At 37.6% G+C, this 26,812-nt stretch overlaps 1 protein-coding gene across 2 annotated transcripts in view; it reads left to right on the top strand.

Moving 5' to 3' along the window:
• Nucleotides 1-26,812, top strand: part of LOC135084271 (endothelin-converting enzyme homolog) — a 55,626-nt gene that overhangs the window by 436 nt on the left and 28,378 nt on the right. Inside the window, exon 2 of one of the 2 annotated variants that reach the window (XM_063979057.1) lies at nt 13,267-13,377. In XM_063979057.1, the coding sequence (XP_063835127.1) occupies nt 13,267-13,377 (111 nt within the window). Of the gene's footprint in view, nt 1-13,266; nt 13,378-21,672; nt 22,178-26,812 lie in introns of those variants that run through there. The other variant, XM_063979056.1, reaches the window with a different exon arrangement.

Raw genomic sequence — 26,812 nt, forward strand, 5'->3', positions numbered from 1 at the left:
GTCGGAAGAGCAAAACGGTGAAAACAATATTCAGGAAAAGAATCTTCCTAAATAATCTCAGTAAAATTTTTGTTCTAGTAGGTATTAATAAATAACATAATGAGCCATGTGTTTTACCTACTTTTTATTACATTTTAAAAGATATCTTAGGTGCCTACTGCCTACCTAAGGGCTTTTGTCACTTACTCATATTTCCATGGAACATTGTCTCTGAGTACCTTAACTGATCGACATTTTTCATGAAATATTTTCAGTAGGTAGGACCTACAACCTAAGCAGGTACCTACCTATAACCTAACTGACTAGGTACGAAGACGCGTTATGCCTAGGAGTTATAGAGAAAATTCTAAATGTTAAGGAAGTAAAGATAACGTTTTGAACCGAGTGTTAAGAGACGACCTCGGTCTAATTAAGATAATTGGATATTTACTACCTTATTAATTGCATACCTATAAGTATTCTGAAATTATCAGCATCTCTAAAACTAGATATAAGAAACCAATTAGGCCATGAAGTAATTAATCGCTAGTCAGAAACCATGAATCGCAAATTCGTTTACCCACTGGGATTACTAAAGAGGCGCGCATGGGTATAAAAATAAAAGCATATAGGTAATTATGTAGCTACCTGATAAGCGATAACCTACGAAAGTCTACAGATTTTCAACCTGCAGTGAAATACGGGGCTTCCCTCTTGCTGTCTCGGACTCTCGGATAAACTTGATCGCCAATTTATCGCAAGTGATGAAGGTCCAGACCGGGTCTAAGTCCTAAAGGTAAACTGTTACTCTTTACTGTCGAAGGTACCCGAGATCCGTACAGTTTGGACTGATAGATTTTCAGCTGTGAAGGCTAGCTTGAAATGCCATCAGTCGTGTCAGTTGTTCGAGCGTATATTCTGCGGTGTCTCTCGTGCCAAAGCTGCAGTGATGTCTCTCGGCCTATACGATGGAGGATATGCCCTGAAGAACCCATGACCAGTTAGAACCTGGGTCGCACTATACATATGTCAGGCGACCATGCAGACAGGTCGCACCTCAGATCATAGTCTATGATCTGAGCGTCGCAATCACCTCCTCTAATACGGGCAGCGAACTCCTTCTATGGTGCGACTGGCGCCCCTTCGAGCCTCTACTTTTCGGCTTCTACCACTCGTGGTGCACCGTGCACCTCTCGTGGTGCAGTCCTTTGCCCTTGGGACCTCTGGTCACCTCGCCACTGATACCTACACCGCGGCAAGAACCTTGGCATCGATGATCTGATTGAGCATGGCATATTATTATCGTGGCTGCCATCAAGTCTGACACGAATGTGGACAATAACCCATAATTATTATGATAAGAAGAAAATCTGGAAAAATGTCTGATTGTTTTTGTTATAAATGGCGCCCAACGAGGTGGTGGTGGTGGTTTTCGCTAACGTTGTTTCCGTGTTTAAAATCTTTAATCGATTTCACTTTACGAAAGAAATAATTCCAGAATAGGACTGAATGTCTTGTCAGATTAATAATGCAGAACCCTCAACAGACTGTAATCCATCAAATTCGTCTATTGAAAAGCAAAAAAGGAAATCGTTATTTATAAGGACTGAAGACGTAGGTACGAATACAATACTTTGCGGTTTGCGGCTTAGACTCGAGTTATTTATTCTGAAATGTTATTCAGTCTGTGATTTTAAATGTTTATCGAATAATATGATAAACGTTACTCAGTTTTCTCTTCTAACATTGTCAGTTTTCGAGAACATCAAAAGGGGTGATAGGAAAAAAGCATAGCTGGGCACCGTTAATCAAATAGTTAACTTCGTTAATCGTTAAACCGTTAATAAAAAAATTAACTTCGTTAAACGTTAAAACGTTACATCTAGCAAGGTTTAACGCAAGTTAACGTTAATCGTTAATCCGTTAACACGTGATAATAAAACGAAAAAAATAATTGTATGCAAGGTTCAAATAATTTGGAAAGCTTGGAATTTATTCCTCTTTTTATTTATGTTTGCGCTACAAGCTTTCGAAATTATTTGAACCTTGCATACAATTATTTTTTTCCTTTTTGGAAAGTCTCTGGTCTGGCGTTCACCAGCTCTTAGTCTATAGTATCTCAATCTCAGAGCCTTGGTTCAATTACAATACAATTTAACACCAAAGTGTTTGAAAAGACAAATCCAGCAAACCCAAACTCGATAAGTTTCCACCGTTTCGTTTAGGAGTTCCTATGGCCACCTCCTGACTCTAAACAAGTGAAGTCAATATAAGTAAAGCTTGTAAATAAATAAAAAATAGCATTTTTATATCGTTTCGTTCTGGTTACAAAAACTGTTGTTTTGGGTTCTGGAAGTTCTGGAAGCCCGAACGTACTTGTCAGAACGCGTTTTTCTAGAGGAGTGCCCTGTGCCTTCGGCAGCCGGCACCACCGGTCACTGATTCGGCAGCCGGCGCCGGTCGCTCATTTGGTAACCGGCGCCGGATGCTGGTCCATACTTTAGTTATGTTACATTTGTAGGTATTTTTCGACAAGTCCTCCTTGATAAGTTGGTCAAGTCTTTTAGAGTAATTTTGCATCCAGTTTGTTTTTTAATTATTTTGATCTAGTACAATTTTTTATTAGCGCCTGCTTTTAAGCTAACAGTGCCTGATCTTTAACAGTTTTTGGCAATTTTAATCTTTGCTGAGAAAGATGATTGAAGGTTGTGTTTTTCATTCAGTTCTACTTTTAACTTTAATAATTTTTTGAGTGGCACTCTGGCGGAGAAATATCGCACGTTCATAATCAAACTGTCACTATACAAAAAAGTCGATTTTTCAGGAAAAGCATTTGAAATACTCAAATTTTAAAACCTTTGCAAAGTGTGAAAAATGTTCTTAAATGTTTTGTTTTTTGTTAAATACCAGTAGTGGCTTGTTTGGCTTTTACGGGAATATAATTATCTTTCAAATTATCATAATGGTTTATTTAATATAAATTTTTTTCCCTAAAAATAGTGTCACTTTTCCACTAAAATTGAGACAGTGACAGTTTTCAATTAAAAACATGTTAATGTTGTATTATTAATTCCGGTAGAAATGTCACTATTTTCATATTAATTTGACGATGAAAGATTAAAAAATGATTATTATTAAATAAAACTAACATAGAAAAATCAGTAATTTTAATGAACTTAAAACTTTATAATTTGGATTAAGTGGTACCTATGGTAACAGTAATAAATGTAAATTCTCGATCAGAAATAAATGCGTTACACACATGAAATTACTATAAAATTACATCACATAAATCAACTTCTTAGAAAATAAAATACTCTTTTGTTCAGGCAGCCTTTAAACAACAAGAACTTGATGATCTCGATAAACTTGACGAACTAGATAGTGATTTTTCTTGGGAAAAGGGCTCCGAGAAGTAGGTTTAAATTCTGGATCATTATCCAGCGGCCATTACCTCTGCGAGCTATGTGCCCCGGCCACTGCCACTTGATTTTAGCGATTCTGCGGGCTATGTCGGTCACTTTGGTTCTCATGTGGATCTCCTCATTTCTGATTCAATCACGTAGGGAAACTAACTGAGCATCACACGCTCCATCACCTTTTGGGTGACCTCTCAGATCCATAAAATATCACTGGCAACACACACTGATCAAAGACTTTTGTCTTGAGGCACTATGGTATTTCGGACGTGAGAATATCACTAAGCTTCCCGAACGCTGCCCAGCCGAGTTGGATTGACGATTGACCTTTTTCTCGAAGTTGGACCTACGTAACTGGACTGTTTGTCCCAGGTATACATAAATTGTCAACAAACTTTCGAGTGTAGAGTCTCCAGATGAGTGGATACTACATGGACATTTGACATGTTTTTTGTCTTGTCCATATTCATTTTCAGGCCCACTTCTTGAGAGGCTCTACTTAGGCCATCGAGCATTATGCCTAGATCTTCCACAGTCTCAACCATGATTACGACATCGTCCGCAAATCGAAGGTGGATGATGTACTCGTTGATATTTATGCTGAATCCGCTCCAGTCCAGAAGCTTGAAAACATCTTCCAGGGCGGTGTTGAACAGTATCGGAGATATTATGACGTCTCCCTGTCTCACCCCTTGCTGCAACTGGATGAGTTTCGAGTCCTGATCCTGGAGACGAACCGACATTGTGGCTTTTTCGTACAAGCCTTTCAACACTTCGATGTATCTATAGTCAATTTGGCACCGTTGGAGAGACTGTAGCACTGCTCAGATCTCGATCGAATCCAAGGCATTTTCATTTCTTTATAGTTACTTTTGTGAAGCCTCAATGTAACCTTGTTGGTGATCGAATAAATAAATAAATAAATAGTCCACAAACGCTAGATAAAGTAGTAATTACCTTAATAATTTCTTTGATTTTACTAGTGTTTGGATTGACTGGTGGCATTTTTGTTAGCTGTTAAAAAAATTATAACTACTTACTCATTTAAAAATCTTTCTTGTTGTTTTAATATTACACAATTTGGATAAACACAATATTCTACGAAGTGATGGAACAATCTTTTTAAAAATGTAAGAGAAATATTGTTACTTTTTGTTTTAAGGCGTTTTTCGTATTACTTTATTGTGACTTATCTTAATGATTTGGAGTAAAAGCGTCTTTATGCTAAAATGACGTTTTTCAACACAGAGTCTACATAACTATCACGGCGTGCCCGTCCAGTTCCCGTCACTACTAAAAACGTGTCACTGTTACTCACAACATATGCCGGTTTCCCCATTAAACTCCATAACGACACTAGTGATATCTGCCGAACTATTTGAGTTTTAAGCCTGGGATTTTTACAGCATGCACTTTTCGCGGAGCTCTGATAGATGGCGTTGTTAACTCAATTTCTCCCAATTTCGTATAGTGACGGTTTGATTATGAACGTGCGATATAGTCTAGTATTCGTTGTAGACACTGTTTTTATATTTAAGCGTTTTCGAACTCTTCTTAAGACGAATATTTATCACCGACTTTTATTTTTATACAAGTGTATCAAAAACATGTAGAAACACACAAACTCGCAGCTATCGAAAAACAATACAAACAAACTTTAAAGTAATAAAAAAGTACGGTTTCGGAAACTAGCTTTTTGTACTTGACTTGAACCCTCTGTTGCCGGTTGCCTATACTGAGTGCCAGCGCCGGCAGCCATTTTGACTGCCGGCAGTGTATCACGTGGTATCACCGCCGGTTCCCAATGGCGATATTTTTGGAAACCGGCGCCGGCAGCGAAGACACTCCCTTTTTCTAGTGTTTTTCAGCGTGCCTGCTGTATCTTTTTGGTAAATAGTAGGTACTGGATTAACGATTAACGGACTTAGGATAATTTAACGGAAGTTAACGAGTCCGTTAACATTTTTTAAAGTTAACTTAAAAGTTAATCCGTTAATAGAAATGTTAACTTCGTTAATTAACGATTAACGGATTAACGAGTTAATGCCCAGCTATGGAAAAAAGTCAGTCAGAGAACCCATAATATTTCAAGTAAGGGATAAGTTCATCTGAGGGATAACTAATAAAACGATGTGACAGCCTGAAAAAACGAAATCTAAGCGGATAAAGCTACAGAAAGAACTAGAACCTACTTAGACATAAAAATAATTCCTAAATAACAAAAACCCAACTACGACAAAAAACGACGCTGAAAAAGTATAAAACAAGATTTTCAGAATACTGAACTGAACAAAGTTGCTAATGTAGTTGCATAGTAATTTTCATGTTTGGAAAACCGCAGTCACACGTTGTCAAAGTCCTACGGTAGGTAGGTATATGTAACGTGTGACTACGCCTTTCCAAACATGAAAATTACTATGCAACTACATTAGCAACTTTGTTCAGTTCAGTATTCTGAAAATCTTGTTTTATACTTTTTCAGCGTCGTTTTTTGTCGTAGTTGGGTTTTAGTTTTTTTACTTTTTATTATTTTGTACTATTTTGGTGATAAAGTGTATTTGTGGCGCATAATATTAACAAAAGTTAAATTGATGAACTAATGAGTAGTAAAGAAGCTACGAACGAAAAGATGTGAATTATATGCAATCAGCCCATGAATACAGGTAAAGTCACAATCAAATGCTAGTAATATATATATATTCAAAATGTACAAGTAAAGCGCTTTCAAATGATACCAAACACGGCATATTTATCTTAACTTTATTTTTTTACTCTGTATGCTTTGTCCGCTAGAGGGCGCCACATTAGATTTTGTGAAACCCCATATAGCCTATAACCAGCGGACAATTAAGACGCTTCTAATGATATGTCATTTGTCGAATTCTGATAAGTAGTTTAGAAGTTACGAGGGAACACATGAACATACATACATACATACATACATACATACATACATAGCCTGTCAAAATCATAACCCTCCTTTTGCTTTGCCGTAGTCGGGTAAAGCCTGTCAAAATCATAACCCTCCTTTTGCTTTGCCGTAGTCGGGTAAAAATAACACAAATACTGCTAACATTTTACGTAGTTCTGCCTTTTTTAGTCTCTAAAATTATCACGTAAGCATGCCCTAGACCGGGCATCGTTCAGACGAACGATTGTTAATGTGTCTACGAAGTCCCGTTGTTAATAAGTCATTATCAGTGTGCTTACCATGAGTTCACGTTCGGTGTGCTCGCTAGCGAGTACGTCAAAAATATCTATGAATGAAATTAAATGAAGATTTTATTTCTTGAAAGTAGCCACTAGGGGCCTGCACAATATGCCATACGTTTAATGTAATTTTTTTACGCAGTCGCTAGCGAGCACACCTAACGTAAACTCATGGTAAGCACACAGGGCATTAAATTTAGTCTCCACTACAGGTACCTACACGAACCTCTGCAATTTACGAGAGATAAATGGAAGATTTTACCTACATTCTCTACGCTGGCCAGACGGGTTAGAGCTCAGATCATAGCTATGATCTGAGGGTTAGAGAAACCTGATGTTCGCAAGTTCCTTTCTTAATCGCTTCTTACCACATCCACGGGAAGAGTGCGGTTGGTCCTTTTATTTTGCTGCTTCTATGCTATACGGCTATGGGACTATTCCCACCTCTCGTTCCCACCGCTGCAACTCCTATGTAGCCAGGATCTACAGCTTGACCGCCAAATCAAATGCTACTTTCAAACGTAATTTAAAGAATTTTCTATTAGACGAACAAATGTCTATTGCCTGAGTAGTTGTTCTGCATCTCTTCCCTTTATTACACAAACATAACTTTTTGACACATCTAGCACTTTCTGTTGACACACACACAAGCCACATACACCCAACACACACACACCTAACACATACACCTACCTAACCTAACACACACCTAACACACACCTAACACACACAGCTAGCACACACACCTACAAATTTATGTAATCGTTGAAGTTTTGTATAAGTTTATATAATTTTAAAATAAAAATGCCAATGTTTATGGCGTCCAATGTGACGCTCTTTTAAAAAAAGTGGCCTCCGCAGAATAACAGCGTCCTGTTCTGGGTCTACCTCAGAGCAGGACACAATGCTGAGCGGATGCCATTTTGGTCCACAAATGTGCAAGTTTTGTAAACTGTATACTGTAATAATTTAATATGTTGGGCCAAATAAAATATTTTCTTTCTTTCTTTCTTTCAATAAAACCCAACCAGCGAAAGTTAAGTTTGTCCCGGGGGAAAGTTAAACTGTCATTGGATCCGCAACGAATTTAATCAGAAGAATAGGAGTTCAAGGTTAAGGCTTGACTTCTCTCCTACCTTCTATAAGGCTACAAAATAAGTATTTAGGTGCCTCCCAAGTTCATTTTCAGCGCTCTATTTTTCTCGCCATGTCTACAGACTACCGAACAAACAACCTTAACCTTGCGATGTATCCATCTGCAAATTTATTTAGGCGTGTGCGAGCGTTATCTAGGTACCTATAGAAATAAGTGGCCGTCGCCATGGTTACGCCGATCGTTCGCGACTGGTTGTCGCCACTTTCCTTGAGTTTATGTCTGCTTCCGACAGTTTCATTGTTTCACAAAGTGTAGTATGAGATTGATGTATACGTACTATACTCCTATACTATACATTGTATAGTAGGTATTCTTCTTCTTGTCATGTCGACAACAAACTTACAGTGTTGTTAGCCCAAAACTCTGCTACAAGAGTGGCGTTGTCAGTAGCATTCATTAAATCTTCATGTGTGTTGTTTGGGCACATAGGGCGCGACATCATGAAAAGTAGGTAGGTATTAAAGATAAACATTTGTTGACCAGTCAGTGGCAGTTTTAGTGAACAGGAATAAAGCATAAAAGGCGAACTTATGCCAATGACACATAGTAGGGTAACATCTCTTACTTAAACTTTTGGCAAACATGAAATTACGAAAATATCAGTCATTACGTGCAAAATATTTGAAGACAAACAACGCTGAAAGCCTGATTGACGTTATCAGTATTAGAATTCAGACTTTCTTTTCTACGTAGGTAAGTAGGTACCTACCTACGTACCTAACCTACCTAGTTTTCCTTATTTGGCTCTCACTGACGGGACCATGGAGGCTGGTGTCCAGCAGTGGGATTCCAATTAGTTACAATGATGATGTCAATGAAAGGAACAAAATATTGTAGTACTTTAGAGATTCTTGTAACAGGTTATGGAGGATGTTATGTTGTTTTGTTTGTTTAACTGCTTTTTTATCCGTTATAGGATTTATAACAATTTTAATAACGATAATTGACAGCAGTTTTTTACGTCCCAAAGCTGATTATACGTACCTACTCGTAAAATCACTAATTGGATACGTTGAAAACAAAAAACTCCTCAGGGCCATCACATGGCCAGTTTTTGGAAGAACGTCAGTTCAACTTAACAGTTTAATAACAGTGAGTGAGTGTACAGCTTTGGAGATACGTCAGACGCATGAAAAATTAAGATCATTTAGTTCCAGATTGTTAATTTCTTTCAGAGAATCCTGAAAACGAAATAATTATCAAACGTTGATTTTCTTTCAAGTACCTACCCTCCACGGAATCCTCTTACCATAACATTTTTCTCTTCTGCCAAATCCTATACTGCGATCTAACTATGGATGGACTGAGACAGGCTGATGGTGATGATGAAGATGCGAACAGCTAGGGACTGGAATTCGCTGCCTGCTGCTGTCTTTCCCCTACTCTATAATCCGGGCTTCTTCAAGGCGAGAGGGAATAAATAGGCCCTTAGTTATGTATTTCTTAGACTGCATCTCACTTAATATCAGGTGCAATTGCAGTCAAATACCTGCCTTGTTCTGCTTAAAAAACAGATTTAATAACTTGTCAAATTCCTACACCCAGCGATTGTATTGTGTGACGTCAGCAATAAGAAAGTCATATCATAGGTTTCTTTATCTTCGCTTAACTACAACATACGTCATAGCAGAAAGCAACAGAACAATCTCCTGGACGTTATGACACTATCTGAAAGTAAATAGGAGCAGTGATAATAAATAATGTAAAGTTCAGCCAAAAATAACATTGTTTTCATGTTCTGAGTAAATGAGCCGGATATCATTTAGTTATGTTATCTAGACCAAACAAAACGCCGTATGTACCTACTACTACTACATAATATGTAAACTCTAGCATAATAAGTTCTTATAATGCTCTTATTTTAATGAATAAACTATTTACCTATTTATTTACTCGTTTATGTAGCTAAAAAACAGAAAAAAATTCGTTTCCGGTCGATAGAGTTATTTCAACCCTACACAAAAGTATGTTTTTTCTCTCAAACAACGTTGTCAATGGATTCATATTCAAAGGATAGGGTTTCTAGCTACATGATTTCTATCTTCCAGTAAAAGCAACCACTTACGAATCCTATACGGGGTTATCATTTTACCCTTTTACCCTCCTTAGCTACCAAACTCCACTAGGTGGTGAAACATGAAACCCAAACTAAGACAATTTGTTGTGTCTCAAATATCTCTAGAATTTAGGTAGAGCTTTCCTCAAATTTTTTTCCTGTAACTTCGTTCGTTCGCTTCAGCCAAATGACGTCCACTGCTGGACAAAGGCCTCCCCCAAGGATTTCCATAACGACCGGTCCAGCGCTGCCCGCATCCAAGGTGATTCCCGCGACCTTCACCAGATCGTCCGTCTATCTAGTGAACCCTGTAACTTCAATGCCCTTAACCTTCCATTTTAAAAATCCTAAGTTCAAGAGTCTGCGCTCACATCGGCATATAGGTTTAATATCTTTAGCTTTACTGAACTTTTTGCTGTATCCCATTTTCATTTATTACTCAGCATTGAGTATTCAATTTAGACAGAAAGCTTTTGCCAATAAAATGAACTTTCTATAGGAGTAGGTATACAATGAATCAATACTCGATGTACTTGATAAGACCACTCTATGATTTATCTATCACCAAACTGATAAAAGTTATTGTTTATCAAGCTCTATGTAACGTACTTTGTGCAATGTTATCAAACAGGCATGCCGGTGTGATGAAGGGCAGGATATTTACTTCGTTACGGACTTTTTCCGGTACTACTTAGCGGTAGCACGGTAGGATAGGTCCTGGTCCAGGAGTTGCAGAAGAAACCGAACAACAGGAGTTACAGAGGTGGGACTAATCCCCTGATAATGCTACCAGTGCTACACATGTCGAGCTTTTTACTTGGCAAGATTCATGTCCGACGTTATCTATCTGACATGAATCTATGAATCTGACATAGTATGTATTATCTGAGCTGACATTACGTGCGTTGCGAAACGTTTCTCAGTTATAGTGGTACTATACCTATAAATGAGGATTATACAACCAATTGGTATAATTTTTACTATTTATACTATCTAATCTATCTAGTCTCTATCTATACTAATTTATTTATTTATTGAAAAAGATACACCAACTACTATTATAAATGCGAAAGTAACTCTGTCTGTCTGTCTTGCTTTCACGCCTAAACCACTGAACCGATTTTGATGAAATTTGGCATAGAGATAGTTTGGGTTCCGGGAAAGGACATAGGATAGTTTTTATCCCGGTTTTTGAAACGGGGACGCGCGTCATAAAGTTTTTCTGTGACCGATAAAATTCCACGCAGGCGAAGCCACGGGCGGAAAGCTAGTATTAGATATTATGAGAAAAGAAAATAATTAAGTTGCTTATAAAAAAAATTCCCACATAAGAGTGGGATGATAGCTATCAAGTTGAGCTCAGTCTGGATTTTGGATTTCCCACGGGAATTCTGTTTCTTTTATTATTTTAACGAGAAACAAAATCCAGAACTGACACAAAGTAATTTCATATTTAATGTCATTTTCTATATTTTATCTTCTTACGTAGGTGACACGTGCAGAGATGGATAATCCTATTATAACGCAAAAGGGTGACCTCATCTAAAAGTTCTAATGTTTGCTTGGGCTTATGTACACTAATCCCTTGATAGACTGTAATCATAGGCCTATTTTAATTAAAAGATTAAGATCTTCAAGTACCCTGGAGTGGAGATCCCGCAATAACACCCGCGGCAGAGGAAGACCGCCTAAACGGTGGACAGATGACACCCAGCAACAAGCTGGAGTAAACTGGATGCAAGTGGCCAGGGACAGAAGTCAGTGGAAGGTTGAAGAGGAGGCCTATGTTCGAAGACGAAACCCCAAAGGCTGATAGATAGATAGATAAAGATATACAAGTACTTATAAATTCTCCCCCATCAAAGGTAGAGTTTTCCATCCATGGTTGAGTCATTTCGACTTGCGATCCTGAGGTTTTCCTGAGGTCCTTCTCCTTCCAGCAGCTGTGGACAACCTATTATCTATAATAATGCCAGATCCTGTTATTGTACCTACTTCAAATGCATCTTTTAATAACCAGATAAAAGCACACAAAAAAGCTTTTAATTGAGTCCTGAGGTTCTCCTGCCTCCAGCTACGGACGAAAGATTTTCTACATTTGCCAAACTCGTGTTAAGACATTTCAAAGGCATCTTCACGATAACCATAAGGCAATAAGTTCGCACTTCGCTCGCCAGATGGCTACGAAAGCGCACGAATAAAGCATTTAACTACGTAGCGTGTTTATTGCGCACACGCACGTATGGTTGTCAAAAGGAGTTTATTACAGAACAAAGGTTCTTTAATAACATTTCCAGCATAGTATGAGGTTTTTAATTGGTTCAATTTCATATTCAGACCAATCACAGGACAATATCAGTCTATGACCATTGGCGTATGTAGGGTTATTTTTCAGGGGGTTTTGTAATATAGACTGATCTCAGGCTTCTACAAATAGAACGTTCGCATCTGTTAATGTAACTTTATAGGAGAACAACCTCACTTAAGAACATCAACACCATTTTTAGTGACTGTCTGTAATACGACCAGATTTTACAATTTTACAGTCACAAAACTGCCGCAGAAAGTAGGTAAAGATTATCTAGAAGTACATATAACGATCATGTAAAGTCCTAAATGGTAGAAAAGATACCTACGCTGTCAGGCTACGCAATAAGTTAACTACTGTACCTACTTGTTATATTGATAAGTATGAAGCAACCCTAACGATTTGCATGATTTGTTTGTTTGCGCTGAGTCGATGTAACGATGATGGGATCGATAAAATCGGGAGCTGAAAATAGAGACGATGAAAACAACGTTTTATTGAATTTTAATGATCACATTGATCAACGATAGTGATCATCATGATCATCGTTAAGTACTTAAGAAAACTAAGTATACGAATAAAGTTTTATAAGACAGACACGATAAACTTTAGACATGGCAAATAAGAAAATAACAACATTCACGTTTTTATTATCATTTAGAAGTGTGACGATGCTACGAAGACAACTGAAGATAATTACATAGCCTAGTTAGTTTACTTTTGGATTTCTGGAGAATATAATAATATATTTCTAGCAAAAATCTAAATAATTTTTATTCTTTCATTGCAAATTAATTATGTCACACGAGTTAGATACTTACGCCTAGAAAAAAATGCACAGCAAAATGTGTCTTGCATTTGATTTTGCGTTAATTTATTGTGATAAGTGGTTTATCTAAATTCTAAAAGATCTCACAGATATTATCTGTGGCAGATAATTAAACTGGAAAGATAAAGATTATTTAATCACCAAAACAAGGTAGATATTACATAAATACAGTGCGTGCAGCTTATCTCACCAGAGCCACAAAATAATCCAGAGCGCAGCTAGTTTGAAAGACATTATGTAATAATGAACAGAATGTATTTAGTTGTACACATGCTTGGTTATTTTTTTAGCAAAGTATATTTGTTTCAGATGGCACGCTATAAGAAAACTGGTTTTATGGACGACGACGCCGGGAGTGTCAGCTCCATTCAGCTGAACGAGGGCGTCAGGTCTGGAGGGACTCATATTCGCTACCACATGGTAAGTCTAGTTCTTGTTTTCAGAAAAACTAATGCCCGTTTTACCCATCAATCTCTAATTTTTAAGTGACCCCTATGGTTATAACAGGAATTTTGTTTTAGGGGTCACTTAAAAATTAGGGATTGATGGTGACAACGGGCATAAGTGCCTTTTTCCTGTGATGCGGATTTTGACACGCATGCGGATTTAGCCTAGGCGCAGACCACCGACTTCCGATACTTAGTTGGGTCCGGGCTGTTAATCAGTATGGAGATGTATGAAAGTGCGCACATTACACCTATTTGGTATCGGCTAATTCTTCATACAAATTAGAATCGGGCCCAACAATCGGTAAAACTAAAAGTTGGTGATTGGCGTCTAGGTTTAATCCGCATGCTGGCTGTCCGCATTTCATTATTTCATACATGTTTTTCCTAATGCGGACAGCGCGTGATTTTAAGCCGCTTTGAGCGGACGAAGTCGCGTGAAAAAACTAGTGGACTGATAAAGTTAAACAGAGCTATTTTGAGTGGTTTCCAGTGAACGCAAGAAAACAAAAGCCTTATTGTTGAACTACAAAAGCGTGTAGATTTTCAACAAAGCACACACGGCCATTATTTCATATTATGCGACTGAGCTCAAGTCGACGTGGCGTCTGGCTATATCGGTAGACATTCTGCGCGGAAGCGAATTGTTGCTATTAACTTTTGTAGGCGTTATTGAACCATAAAAATGTTATTGTTGGACGCGGAGATATTTTGTTGTGGTAAATAACGTTTGATATTGTCGTAAATTGACGTAAACCATGTTATAATACAAGCACATACAAGTATACTTAAGTTGGTTAGCTTTCTTTAAATTAAATTATTTACTTTGGTCACAGAGTAGGTACAGAATTCCTTTACTCATTAGCTTTAGTGAAATATTTACTTTGGCTCTAACTTTAACCGTAACTATAACGATAACCGGTGTTTTTTGTAGAGTTTGATAGACGTTTGACGTTTGTTAACCCTTAACCAGCCAGTTAAATATTGGTCATGGTGCAACTCAGCCTTAATGGTGACGTGACTATTTTCATGACAATTGAGTAAATTGTGAACTTGTATAAACAGTCAATTAAATTAAAGTTAAGTAAATAACTTTAGGGATTCATTAAATCGTCTAATAGATTCGTCTGACCAATTAATTCAATTTTCTTGTTTACTGAGTAGAAATTAGATTATGGCGGATAAACACCCTTAATGCTAGTTAGTGTTTTTAAACTTAATAATAACTTGTGGGAATTTGATGGAGTAATACAGTTACCCAGTCAAGTTTTGGTCAACCGTTCTTCTCGCAAGTTTAAGGTGTGAAAACAGACGTCAGGGTTACTTTATTATTTAAACTAATAAATACGTAGGTACACATAACGATTTTCAGAGTTTTTTTAATCCTATGAGTACGTATTACGTGCTTATTTCTTTACTGATATATAACATACCAGAGAGAGAAACTTGTAGGTTTTAAAGGTGGTTAAAGTAAAGTCTTTTAGGCCTTTAGGCGATTCGACCAAACTTTTATTCAAAATCCGAGAATAACTCCTGGTATAACTGGAACATTGACAGTTTCAGTATGGGAAATTATGTCAAAATGACAAGTTTATTCTTCAGTTAAAAGTTATCCGACGATGGTAAACTCCAGCCTTAGTTATCGTGGTTGGTAGGTACCTATTATGAAACGTCCTAGCTCCAACTAAGTAAACACTAATAAACTAAATTATAAAAACAATATTTTTCAGTTGAGTTCAAACTTTACCCATAGCTTTGATATTTTTGTACCTACCCAATCAAAGCTTTTTATTGTTTTTCGTTGTTGGTATCCTTATTTATTTATTCAATACTTCTGAGTTATTTTGAAACGTAACTTTTCCACAGATTGTTCAATATTTTTGTTTACAGTTATTGTTATTTCTGTATTAGGTAGAAATAAACTTTTTGCGGATAAAATATAGTTTGGTTAGCATTCTAAGAACTCCATTACCAAGTTTTAATATTGGAAGGTAATTTCTTAACCAAACTTTGGGACACGAACCAAAGTTTGCACGACAGTTTCAATTTGTAGGAATTTTTCAGAAAGTTTCCACAGGCTAGGGGAAGTTTAAAACTTATGGCATAGAATATTTGCATAAAAGAATTTAAGCAGTAAAATACTTAACTACGATACAAAGTTAGACGGTTAATACTATTAATAGGTAGGTACAGTCACGAATTGAAAAGGTTCGTCAGTTTTCAAATTGATTCCTTCAACGAATCGCGAGCACATATTACCTTTTGAAACTATGTTACAGAATAATCTCGAGTTAGAGAAAATAATCTTTAACTGTTCGTCAGTAAAGTTCAAAATTATCCAGATCAAAGTTGTTTGACGATTTATCTTGTCAAGAAGATTATTATGATTGATAAACTAAAACCTTCTTGTTGGTTCAACCTGCCATTATTATTTCTATTAAATAAAAAAAACTATTGTCAATTGGTCAATGTCATCATTGCATTGCACTGATGGGATAGAAAAATAAACAAGCAAAACCTTATTTGTTAGCAAACGTCATATTTATTTAAATGTTAGCAGCACTGTTTTTTGGATTGCACTGTTATGTTGGCAGGTTTGACTCTTACAGTAGGTACCCAGTGCAAGCGAAAACCGACACTAAGGTGACGAACCTTTTCATTCTGCGACTGTACATGATATGAAAAGTAATGAGAACTTGCTTCTTTTTTGTCCTGGTTTTTCATATTATATTGTTTAAAATACTATTTAATCGATATGAAAGTGTAAAAGCATCGAAAATTATGGGTATTTGTTCGAAAATAGATTGAAAGACAGTTGAATGACGGATTTGGATTGGGATTGAAAGCAACCCGGCCTAAGTAGTCAGGCGCACTTAGATAAACCTCAGAGCAGGAAATTCTGCTTCACTATATAGGAATCGCACCCAGAACAAGTGGACTATTCTCACCTCTCGTTCCCACCGCTGCAACTCCTGTGTAGCCAGGATCTACAGCTTGACCGCCAACAAAAACCCAAGTGAAGGTCAATTTTGTCCAGGGGGAAAGTTAAACTGTCATTAGACCCGCAACGAAATTATTGAAGGAGTTGAAAGTTAAGGCACAGAATACATAATAGTAGCAACAGAAATTGCACTCCTTTGTGTAGGATCAGATGCCGACATTTTAACGGTAATAATAATAATGCAAAATATCCAACGCACATGGTGCATTCGAAATCGCACCTTACTACTACGCTCACAAGAGCGCAAATTTTTTGTGTTCAGAATTGATCTACCTCGCAGCTCAAGCGTCAGGGTTGTATAAGCAAAGTAAAATAAATAATAACTTAATTTTAAGAAGCATTTATTGTATTTACGATTGGTAATCTTTAATCTAGTGGTGTTTGTATAATCGTACCATCTCTAAAGTACCTATTAATAAACTTCAGTGTTGCAATAATTCGAAATTGGACAAATAGTTTTAAAAGGTGTAGTGTCGGAAAATAGACACTGTGAAGTAAGTTAATGTTTATATTAGCTAAAATAATTTTTTTGCTACAGTTTTTTGTCATGAGTATTTCAAAATGATTTAAAAAGTGTAGTTTTTTTTAATTATTTAAATTAGTACAGTTAATTATTATTCCTAAATACTACGATTTTACATTAAAGAAGGATAACAGTGCTGTTGGAACAATAAACCTTGATTGTGACGATGATCGACCGAGCGTGTATAGAAATACGCGTGTGCTCACAGGCGCGTGGCGGTCCTGACTGATTTGCAACTTGAAGTTGTCGCGCGCTGTAGGTAATTATCTCGGCCGGCATAGGCGAGTGACGGAGGCCTGGTTAAGGTTCGACTGCCCTCCATTGCAAAGCAGATGACATGACGTCTAGGCGAGTATCGTGATTTTAACAAACTCTATCTACCTACCTACATATTTTATGTCTACCTACTGTACACATTCCTTCATAAATATTCTCACACCAAAAACGGACATCAAAGGCTCACAATCAATAACGTAACAATGCAAGTATTTGCATATAAAATAACAAATCCAAACTTACATATTTGTTGTATTCATAACCCGACGGACAGACGGTAGTCGTGTTATTAGCGATACGATATTTGCCCAATATCTTAGGAACAAAACGATATTGTCTTTGGTATATTTCCACTCGGTTGTTTAATAGGATTTTGGAGTTAGCGACTTATAAGGGTTTCTTCGAATAATGAAGTTGACGATAATAAAATTACATTATACGTAACACTAACAACAGTTCTAACTAAATATTTGTTCTGGTGAAAATGTGAGGACATTAGATTAACTGCATACGGTCTGAATTATGAAACGAACGGAGAATCGGAAAAGCTCTCAGATTAAAAAAGTTTTTTTGGTTGGGATGGGATTTCCCTAATACTTCTTTCTCTAACCACTAAGTCACAGAACACGAATGATGACACATTTATGTAGAAAACTATGATATTATAGCAGTTTTGGTTTAACTTGTAGTAGCTATTTTGCGATAGTTGTCGACTGTAGGTAACTAGGTACCTACTCCATAAATGTACAAATTCTCGTACTTTTTATACTATTCTCCTTCCATATTCGATATTCGAAGGAGTTCGAAGTTAAGGTTCGGCTTCCCTCCTGTGCAAAGCGGATGACAGATTACTAAAGAAAGGCAGACGTGTTACCTACCTGAATCATTTCCATCCTATTTTATCGCAGATATCGAAGATTCTTTTATTATTTCATTCATTTTTCAATTGAAAATATGGACTTAATATTTTCATCATCATCATCATCATCATTTCAGCCATAGGACGTCCACTGCTGAACTTAGTCCTCCCCCAATGATTTCCACAATGGTCGGTTGGTGGTGGTTTGCATCCAGCCTTCCCGCTACCTTTATAAGGTCCTCGGTCCACCTTAACTTAAAATTTTACTTCCATTGAAATATAAATATTTTCTTAATTGTACTATTCAGCTGATATTACAGCATTATTTATCCCTCTTCTGCCTCGCCTTATCCCTTTACGCGAGGTCGGCTTTCCCAATCAAGCGCCGCCATTTTCTTTCTTGAACGTCTTGTTCTCTTGTCTTATTGATCGGAGATTCTTTTATTGAGACAAATTAATTGGCTACACGAGATAACTTCGTATGAAAAGGGCCATAATGAGGGTAATCATACAAATGATGAAGCCATATCAATTAACGATACGATGGCTCGGTAACTGCGAATTAGTGACGTCACCGAACATAATACGCGCTAGATAACTGGTGGTGCAAGTGAAGAGAGAAGAAGCAGTTTGTTAAATTTTGCATGGGGTTCCTTTTTCCTTTTTGAACGGGGTTCACGCGTACGAAGTCGCGGGCGGCCGCTAGTAATAATATACCTAGTTGTGTTGTGATGTGCTACCGCTGTTTATCCTAAATTATCATCATCATTAAGTTCAGGTCATTTTAGTTTCCATTGCGCTAGCATGACACTCTCTAATCAGTGGCAAAAACACGCCAGGTGCTTCTAAAACGTCTTCAGTTCAGTTAGGTTTTTTCTAGTCTAGCTAGGTAGAGTTATTTACTACAATTAACTTCTGAATAACCCTTTGTGCCTTTACTTATAAAAAAGTTACATTGTTATTATTATTATTCTATTCAATGGCTTCACGCTTGTTGTTTGAAAATTATATGTATTTCCATACTAAGCGCCACTTTATAACTTTTCTGTAAGGGGGTAGCTGGCCCATTTATTATCCCGAAGTAGTGGTAGGGTTAATACTGGGACGTATAAAAGGGCTTTCGCTAAAAGCTTAATAAGCTTGCAAAATTCTAATGAGTTTTGAGTAGGCAGTAGTTGTATGTTAAATGCTACTATTTGAAGACCTATTAACCAAATAATTAGTAATCAGCTTATCACTTGCATCGAGGCGAGTGTTTGTGACAGTAATACTATATTATTTGAATACAATAGCGGACTAGGAAGGCCATCATTCTAGCCTTTGTTTCCACAAATAGCTAGAGCTATAGCTCTACCGTTTAACTCAGTCAGTGTCTTAAGCACGGGAGAGTCTCAGGAGAGGTGACATTGACATATTAGGACATGACAGAGCATTCCGTGGAGGGTAGTTGAACGGAACGGAATTTATTATTTAATGGACTTTAGTGTACAAATTTGGTGTTATTTTGTGTTCTAAAGTGCAGTGAAGTGATAAATTATAAAAAACATTGAAATACTTCGAATTTGAGCGCGCATCGAGTGTCGAGTGGGTTGTCGTATGAACAACCCGCTTTGGACCCGGTGGCGTCTTGAAACCTGCTTACGGGCATACTTAACTCCACGGAATCCATGAAAAATCAATAGAACTGAAACACCCACGTTCTATTGATAACTATGTCAATTTTCACTCGACATTGGCAGAAATAAACCTCCCAGAGAGGTTTGGTTGCCATTAAAATTAAAAAATTAAAAAAAATACCGTGCCGCTCCAATACCTCTAACACTGACTCAGCTAAGTGCTAAATCTATAGACCCTAGATCTAAATTATGTTGTTGCTGACAATGTCAGTTTGACAGATAAGATTGATTGCGATCGTTACTGTCAGTGGAATGATGATCGACAGCAGAGCGATGTTATTGCAAGATGAAGAGTGGTAATAAACTCTTGATGATTGCAAACAATTGATTTCCTATTTCACTTTTTCGTACTTAGTAATCTGGAACTGGTAGCGTCCTGCGTATGTCTTTTCAATCTATCTTACGCATATAATAAGAGCGATTATACACTATTAGAATCTAGTAGATTATTTCCATTAATTCAGACAATTTCAGTGTCTATCTATACCTGCCTATGTAATAACACACAATATAAATAGTTAGTTTGTACTAGTGAGTAACTATCAAGACTGTTTTTACAAAACAAGGCTCAAATTGATTTAATCTCAGCTGTAGATTTTTTCCTGTTGTGGTCTAAATATTGCAGTTGAACCAACTGAAAATTAATGTAAGAGTATGATTATAATTAAATCGACTTTTAATTAAAAATAAAATTCGTACTTTCTAATACTTACCTCTGTAACAGCAATGTTAGTGTTGTGTTCAGCATTTAGAGTTCAGATAGCCATTTTCTCTGCGGTTGAGGATTCCGGGTGAAGCTCACTTCCACCTTCGGCCTGATCATCACATCCAGCCCATCCAGGTGAGTTGCAGGCATAGCTTGCTCGTTAAAAGCATAAACAAAAGTATGACGTTACTAGTACTGTAGGTATAATAATAAAATTACAGTACGTACCTACTACAATTCAAATATCGCTTATTAATTTGTGCATGCTTTAAATTATTTCTTATGGCTTTATTTACCCTGCAAGCATGACATCAATGTACACAGATGTACTACTAAATAACAGCAAACATTACACGTTATGCTATCACCTATTGTCTTAAAGACAAGTAGTTTTACAATGTGTGACATAATCTTGCATAAGTTTTGTCACGAGGATCAAGCTCTGTAACACGTTGTATGGTTCCGTACAATAAAATTGTCACATCATCATCATCATTTTTAGCGTAGGGCTTCCACTGCTGACTTCTCTCATCAAACATGACCTTATATAATGGTTAAATACCCTCAAAACTCCTCAATCTTTATGTGCTTGCTCTTAATATTGAAATTCAAAGATTCAATTTCGGCACAGTGGACCGACGACTTCATTATGGGCCCTTTCCCACGGCAATCCAATTTTGCGGGATTCAGTAATGTACGATCCCGCAAAACGGGACTGTCAGAGAACACATTTGGATAGTCACTAGTCAAGATCTTAACATACTAGGTATTATCTTACTTAGCTTGGCATTGAAATTAACATTGAATTTAAGGTTGCAGCTGTTATCAGCAAAACATTGTCTTCATTGTATTGGAATTTGATGAATCCGTAGAGCATTTCTACTGCCATGTCGCGAATTTACACAAAAACTACAATGAAATGACAAACCATTGTATGATTGTACATCCCAGTTAGGTATGATATTTTAAGGTAAGTTTGAATCCTGAAGAAACATTTCTCAGAAAGTCTTGTTTTTAATTTGTAGTTATAAGTTGTAAGAGTTATTTAAATCTGTGCACGAAGTACTTATTATTATTCTGTGCTATTACTCGTAAATGAAAGATAAACCGTCCGCGTGTGTAAACAATGCAAAAAACAATCATAATAATTAGGTACTCTATTTTCGTTGATCTCATACGAATCCAGACACGCGCTCTCAAAACGCACGCGCAGTCAGTCTCGCGACGCGCACCGTAACGCGCACTCCTGCGCACATCCAATAAATCCTAGCATTTACATACATTAACATATCGAATTATCACTAAGTATTACAATGTGTGGTAAAGACATCTACTTGCACTCAAACTTTCAGTGAAGTGACGTGTTTTTTAATACAAAAAGAATCTTAATTTAGAGTTCAAAAAGACCAAATTTAACAATGAATCAAAGCAATGAACAGGACAATAAACAGGAAGGGGATGCTTCTACTCCTGAGGTTACGCCTGACACTCCTGAGGACACACCTTCTCCAGCCACTTCAGCCACGAATAAGTTCAACTGGCTCAAAGCTAGAGCCACCCAGAATAGGAGAGCAAATCCTTTCGTGAAGCCGCGCCCCTCTCTTACAAGAGAGAGCTCGACAGCCGAACTGTTTTCGAGAGAGAATTCCAGCAGCGACTTCTTCCAGAATTCCAGGTTGAACCTGTTTGAAACTGCTCCGAAACCTGAGGGAGAAAATAGAGGATTTGTCAAGGTATTTACTCGTATTCTTATGTATTGATAAAACTTCTATTAAACGTCATAATATTCAACATAAATCCTCAGTTTTGTGAAAATTTTCTATAGGTATCTTCATTTAATAACATATAACGCATTATCTGCCAGTTAACCTTTGGTCTAAGCAGAAAAAATAGTTTGGCTGTGCTATGAAATTTTCCTTTAATCTAGGTATTTAATTTATTTTGCCGGACGGGATCGAACTCGCGAATGCTGGCGAGATATCGAAATTTTTTTTTTTTTTTTTTTTTTTTTTTTATGTGATAGGAGGCAAACGAGCAAACGGATCACCTGATGGTAAGTGATTACCGTCGCCCATAGACACCCGCAGACCCAGGGGCGTTACAGGTGCGTTGCCGGCCTTTAAGGTAAAGATACGCTCTCCTCTTGAAAGCTTGCAGGTCGTATCCGTCCGGAAACACCGCAGACGACAGTCCATTCCACAGTTTGGTTGTACGGGGCAGAAAGTTTCTAGAGAAACGTACTGTTGTGGACTGCCAACCATCTAAGTGATGGGGGTGGAAGTGCTGTCGGGTAGATCGGTGGCGAAAAGTGGCGGCAGGAATAAGTCCGGATAATTCTTCGGAGCACTCCCCGTGATACATGCGATAGAATATGCACAGTGAGGATACATCTCTACGCAGCGCCAAGGGGTCAAGCCGATCCGAAATGTCCTGGCAGTCAACGATTCGAGCTGCTCTCCGTTCAATGCGGTCCAGAGGGAGAAGCTGGTACTGGGGCGCACCTGCCCAAAGATGAGAACAGTATTCCATATGAGGCCGAACCTGCGCCTTGTAAAGTTGCAGACGATGGGCTGGAGTGAAATACCGTCTCGATCTATTGAGCACACCAAGCTTCTTCGAGGCTAATTTAGCCTTACCCTCTAAATGACCACGGAACTGGACTTCGCTCGATATGTCGACACCAAGGATTCCGATATTGGCTGAGGCAGTTAGGGGAGTGCTCTCGAAACAGCGGGATACGACAAACGGCAACTTTTTGGCGGTGAACGCGCAAACTTGTGTCTTTGTAGGGTTAAATTGGACCAAATTGCGTCGACCCCAGTCTGAGACCTCCTTCAAGGAGGTTTCAATGTCGGACACAAGTTTGTTACGGCTCTCAATGACGTTCTCCCGAGAGAAATTTTCGACCATTGCGCCAAGTCGTTCAATGATTAAGGATAAGAATTTGTTACCAGTTTCGTTTTTAGTCTCTAGATCTTTAACTGTAGATCCTGGTTACACAGGAGTTGCAGTGGTGGGAAAGAGAGGTGGGAATAGTCACGTAGTTTCGTGTGTACAAGAAACATTCCATTGAAACTACTTGAAACTCTAGTTGTTTTTCCCCAGATAAATGGATGTTTATTGGACACAATGAGATAATTTATAATTAACAGCGTCAAAGAAGGATGTACTTATTGCTAGAGACGATTTCCTCCTGACAATGAATAGGTAGAGCAAAAGCAAAGAAGCAAATAGTAGAGTGGTAGGCGTCGTTTAGAGAAAGTACTAACGCCCGTATTCACAAACGATGCTTGCTTAAGTGAAGCAGCAAATCGAACGCACAGCGTTGAATAGAGCTCTGTGGTTGGTTCGTGTGTCACCCTGTGCGTCCACGCGCACTGTGAGACCTCATAGTAATGTTTGTGGATACGGGCGTAAAAGTTGAGATACAAAACTTAATAGGCCTGGTTTATTTTTGGATATAAACAAACTACATACGCATTCACCTTTCGTGTCATCTTGGTTAAAAATAGATTTAACCTCCGAGAGATTAATTCGTGTAACATCTCAATTATGAATATGAAACAAACAATACATAGTTAACAATACATAACGTATACCTATGGCGTAAGAGCATGGCGCCTATTTGCTACCAATTAGTGACGTCATTGAATCGGCTGAATACAAATAGATCAGCTGATATGATGCCAAAATTAAAGTATTAGATACCTACTATGTATGAAGAAAGTTTATATTTATAGAATAGCCTTTGCCCGTAACTGGGTTTTCTCAATGATGGCGATTGTGATCTTGTGGAGTTGTGTATTCGCCCGTATTCACAAACATTACTATGAGGTCTCACAGTGCGTGTGGACGCACAGGGTGACACACGAACCAATAACAGAGCCACAGTATATGCAGAGCTCTATTCAACGCTGTGCGTTCGATTTGCTGCTTCACTTAAGCAAGCATCGTTTGTGAATACGGGTGTGAGTGTTTCACGGCCGAATACTGAAACGCCATTTAAATATTTGACGGCTTCTCAAATAGTTAAGCAGCTCCTAAACTTACATTTCGCATACTCAAAACAATATCTGAGCAGTTCTCAATTTTTAAGCACCTCTCAAATTAAGTTGCACTCAAACGCCACTCAAATGAATTTTCGCATACTGAAACGCCATTCAACGCTAAGCATTACTCAAACAACTGTCAAATCGTCTTAAGCAGCTGTTAAATTTGAGAGTGCTTGCGCGGTATCTTAAATCCTATTCTTATACCTAAATCGACCTAAATAGTGGTAAATAATGTGTGTCATCGTTATCATTTCTTTCGAGCCTCGAGGAAATACCTAGATCTAATCGCAGGAAAGCAATAAGGCTGAACGGTATTGAAAAATATTATTATAATGACATGCAATTCCGAGCGAGGTTCCGCGTCTCTAAAGAAACGGTGTTGTTTCTGGATTCATTATTTGGAAGCTCATTGAAACCCCTCACCAAATGCCATACAACCAGTGGACCAAATACTTATTATAACCCTACTGTTCTACGCAACGGGAAGTTATGGACGTGTACTAGGTGATATCTTCCACATCGAACAGCCAACTGTGCATCGTACTAGTGCACAAAGTAACAACCAAAATAGCTGCTATGAAATCGCTTTACATAAACATGCCTATTTCTGAGGAATAACTATGGGGACATCGCATAGCAGCATTTCCAAAAGTTGTTGATTTGTCAATTTGATACTCTGTCAACAATGATAAATGTCAATTGTGGTTACGTTTCGGTCCACGATCGCCACTTAATAGATTTCAACAATAAAAAGTATCACCTTTAAAATTATTTTTTTAATTAAATAAAAATGCAAGCATTATTTTTTTATATGATAAAACGAGATTTATACATAATAGAAACTAAAAATAAACTGTTCTATGTTAAGTTGATTGAGTATATTTCCATAAAAGACAATACATAACCAAACGATGCTGCGTGTAATGGATAAAAAACGTAAAGTTATCATTTGTGTAAATGAAAACATACTTTTTTTGGTAAATGTTGCCAGTAGGTAAACATTTGAGAGCTGCTTAGCTGATCACGGCTTCAAATCCGTTGAGTGGCGTTTGAGAATACCATTTAAAATTGAAGGATACTTAAATTTAGGAGCCCGTCAGCTGAGTGACAGATTTGAGTAGTGTTTCAGTATTCGGCCGTCAGGGTTGTTGATTTACTTCTGAGTCTATAATTAAAGACTTATAAGTACTTTTAATATAAGAACAGATATTTGTCACAACGCGCGTGTGCCAGTTACCTAAAAAAAGTTCAATGCACGACAACAAAGTGCGCGTAAATTGACAACGTTTTATAGGTCTTCAGCAGTAGTAGGACATATTGGTGAACTCGTAGTTACAAGTTCACAACGTACACCATGGAAGATAATTAATATGTAAAGTTACTATGTATTTATAACTACGTATTCATTATGATTTCTTCTTCATTTCAATGCGTCGTTAGATAGATACACTTGAAAACATCACTAAGTTTCCCAAAGTCTTGCTTGGTGAACAATAAACCACCACTTGTCTATATTTTTCAAGGCGAGAGTGAATAGGCACTTACAGGGCAGATATGGACCATCCTAGACTGCATCCCACTTAACGATTGTGGTCAAAAAATACCTGCCTTTTTATGCATAAAAAAACCTTTAATAATATCTACGAACTTTCAGCTGGGAGAGCTTTCAGCTTTCAGCTCACCCAGTTTGGTTCGTAGACTCTGTGGCCGCCTCAATATCGTTGCAAATGTTGCAATAGGTGTTTTTCTACAACAAAAGTATACAATGTAGTATTCTGCTATACTGCCCTTTGTAATTATCTACCTTTAAATATTCAGTGAGCCCTTATTGATGTGACCTATGCTGTTCGTACAATCGCTATCGATGAAATCGATCCGGGCGGAACATCGGGTCATGTTTATTTCGGTCAAGGATTACGTTCCGCAGATTTGTGATGATAAACCGTATTTACAGGACATGTGACGCACTTGATCTCTGAGATCGAAGTCATTAAGACTATAAATTGTTGCTCTTTCTTAGCCTAGGCGCAGACCACCGATTTTTAGTTGGCCGATAGTTGGGCCCGATTCCAGTTTGTATGAAGAATCGGCCGATACCAAATCGGTGTAATGTGCGCACTTTCATATATTAATACTGATCAACAGCCCGACCCAACTATAGGCCAACTAAAAATCGGTGGTTAGCGTTTGTCTGGAAGTGCTGAAGAGTCACATATTTACTCATGTGGTAAAGCTCTTGAGAAGCGACTGCGATCATTGAACTATAAATTAATCACTGCAATTCGGCAAGCGATTTTATTGGCAGGTAGCTAATAG

This window comes from Ostrinia nubilalis, chromosome 25 (assembly GCF_963855985.1).
Source record: "Ostrinia nubilalis chromosome 25, ilOstNubi1.1, whole genome shotgun sequence".
NCBI lineage: Eukaryota > Metazoa > Arthropoda > Insecta > Lepidoptera > Crambidae > Ostrinia > Ostrinia nubilalis.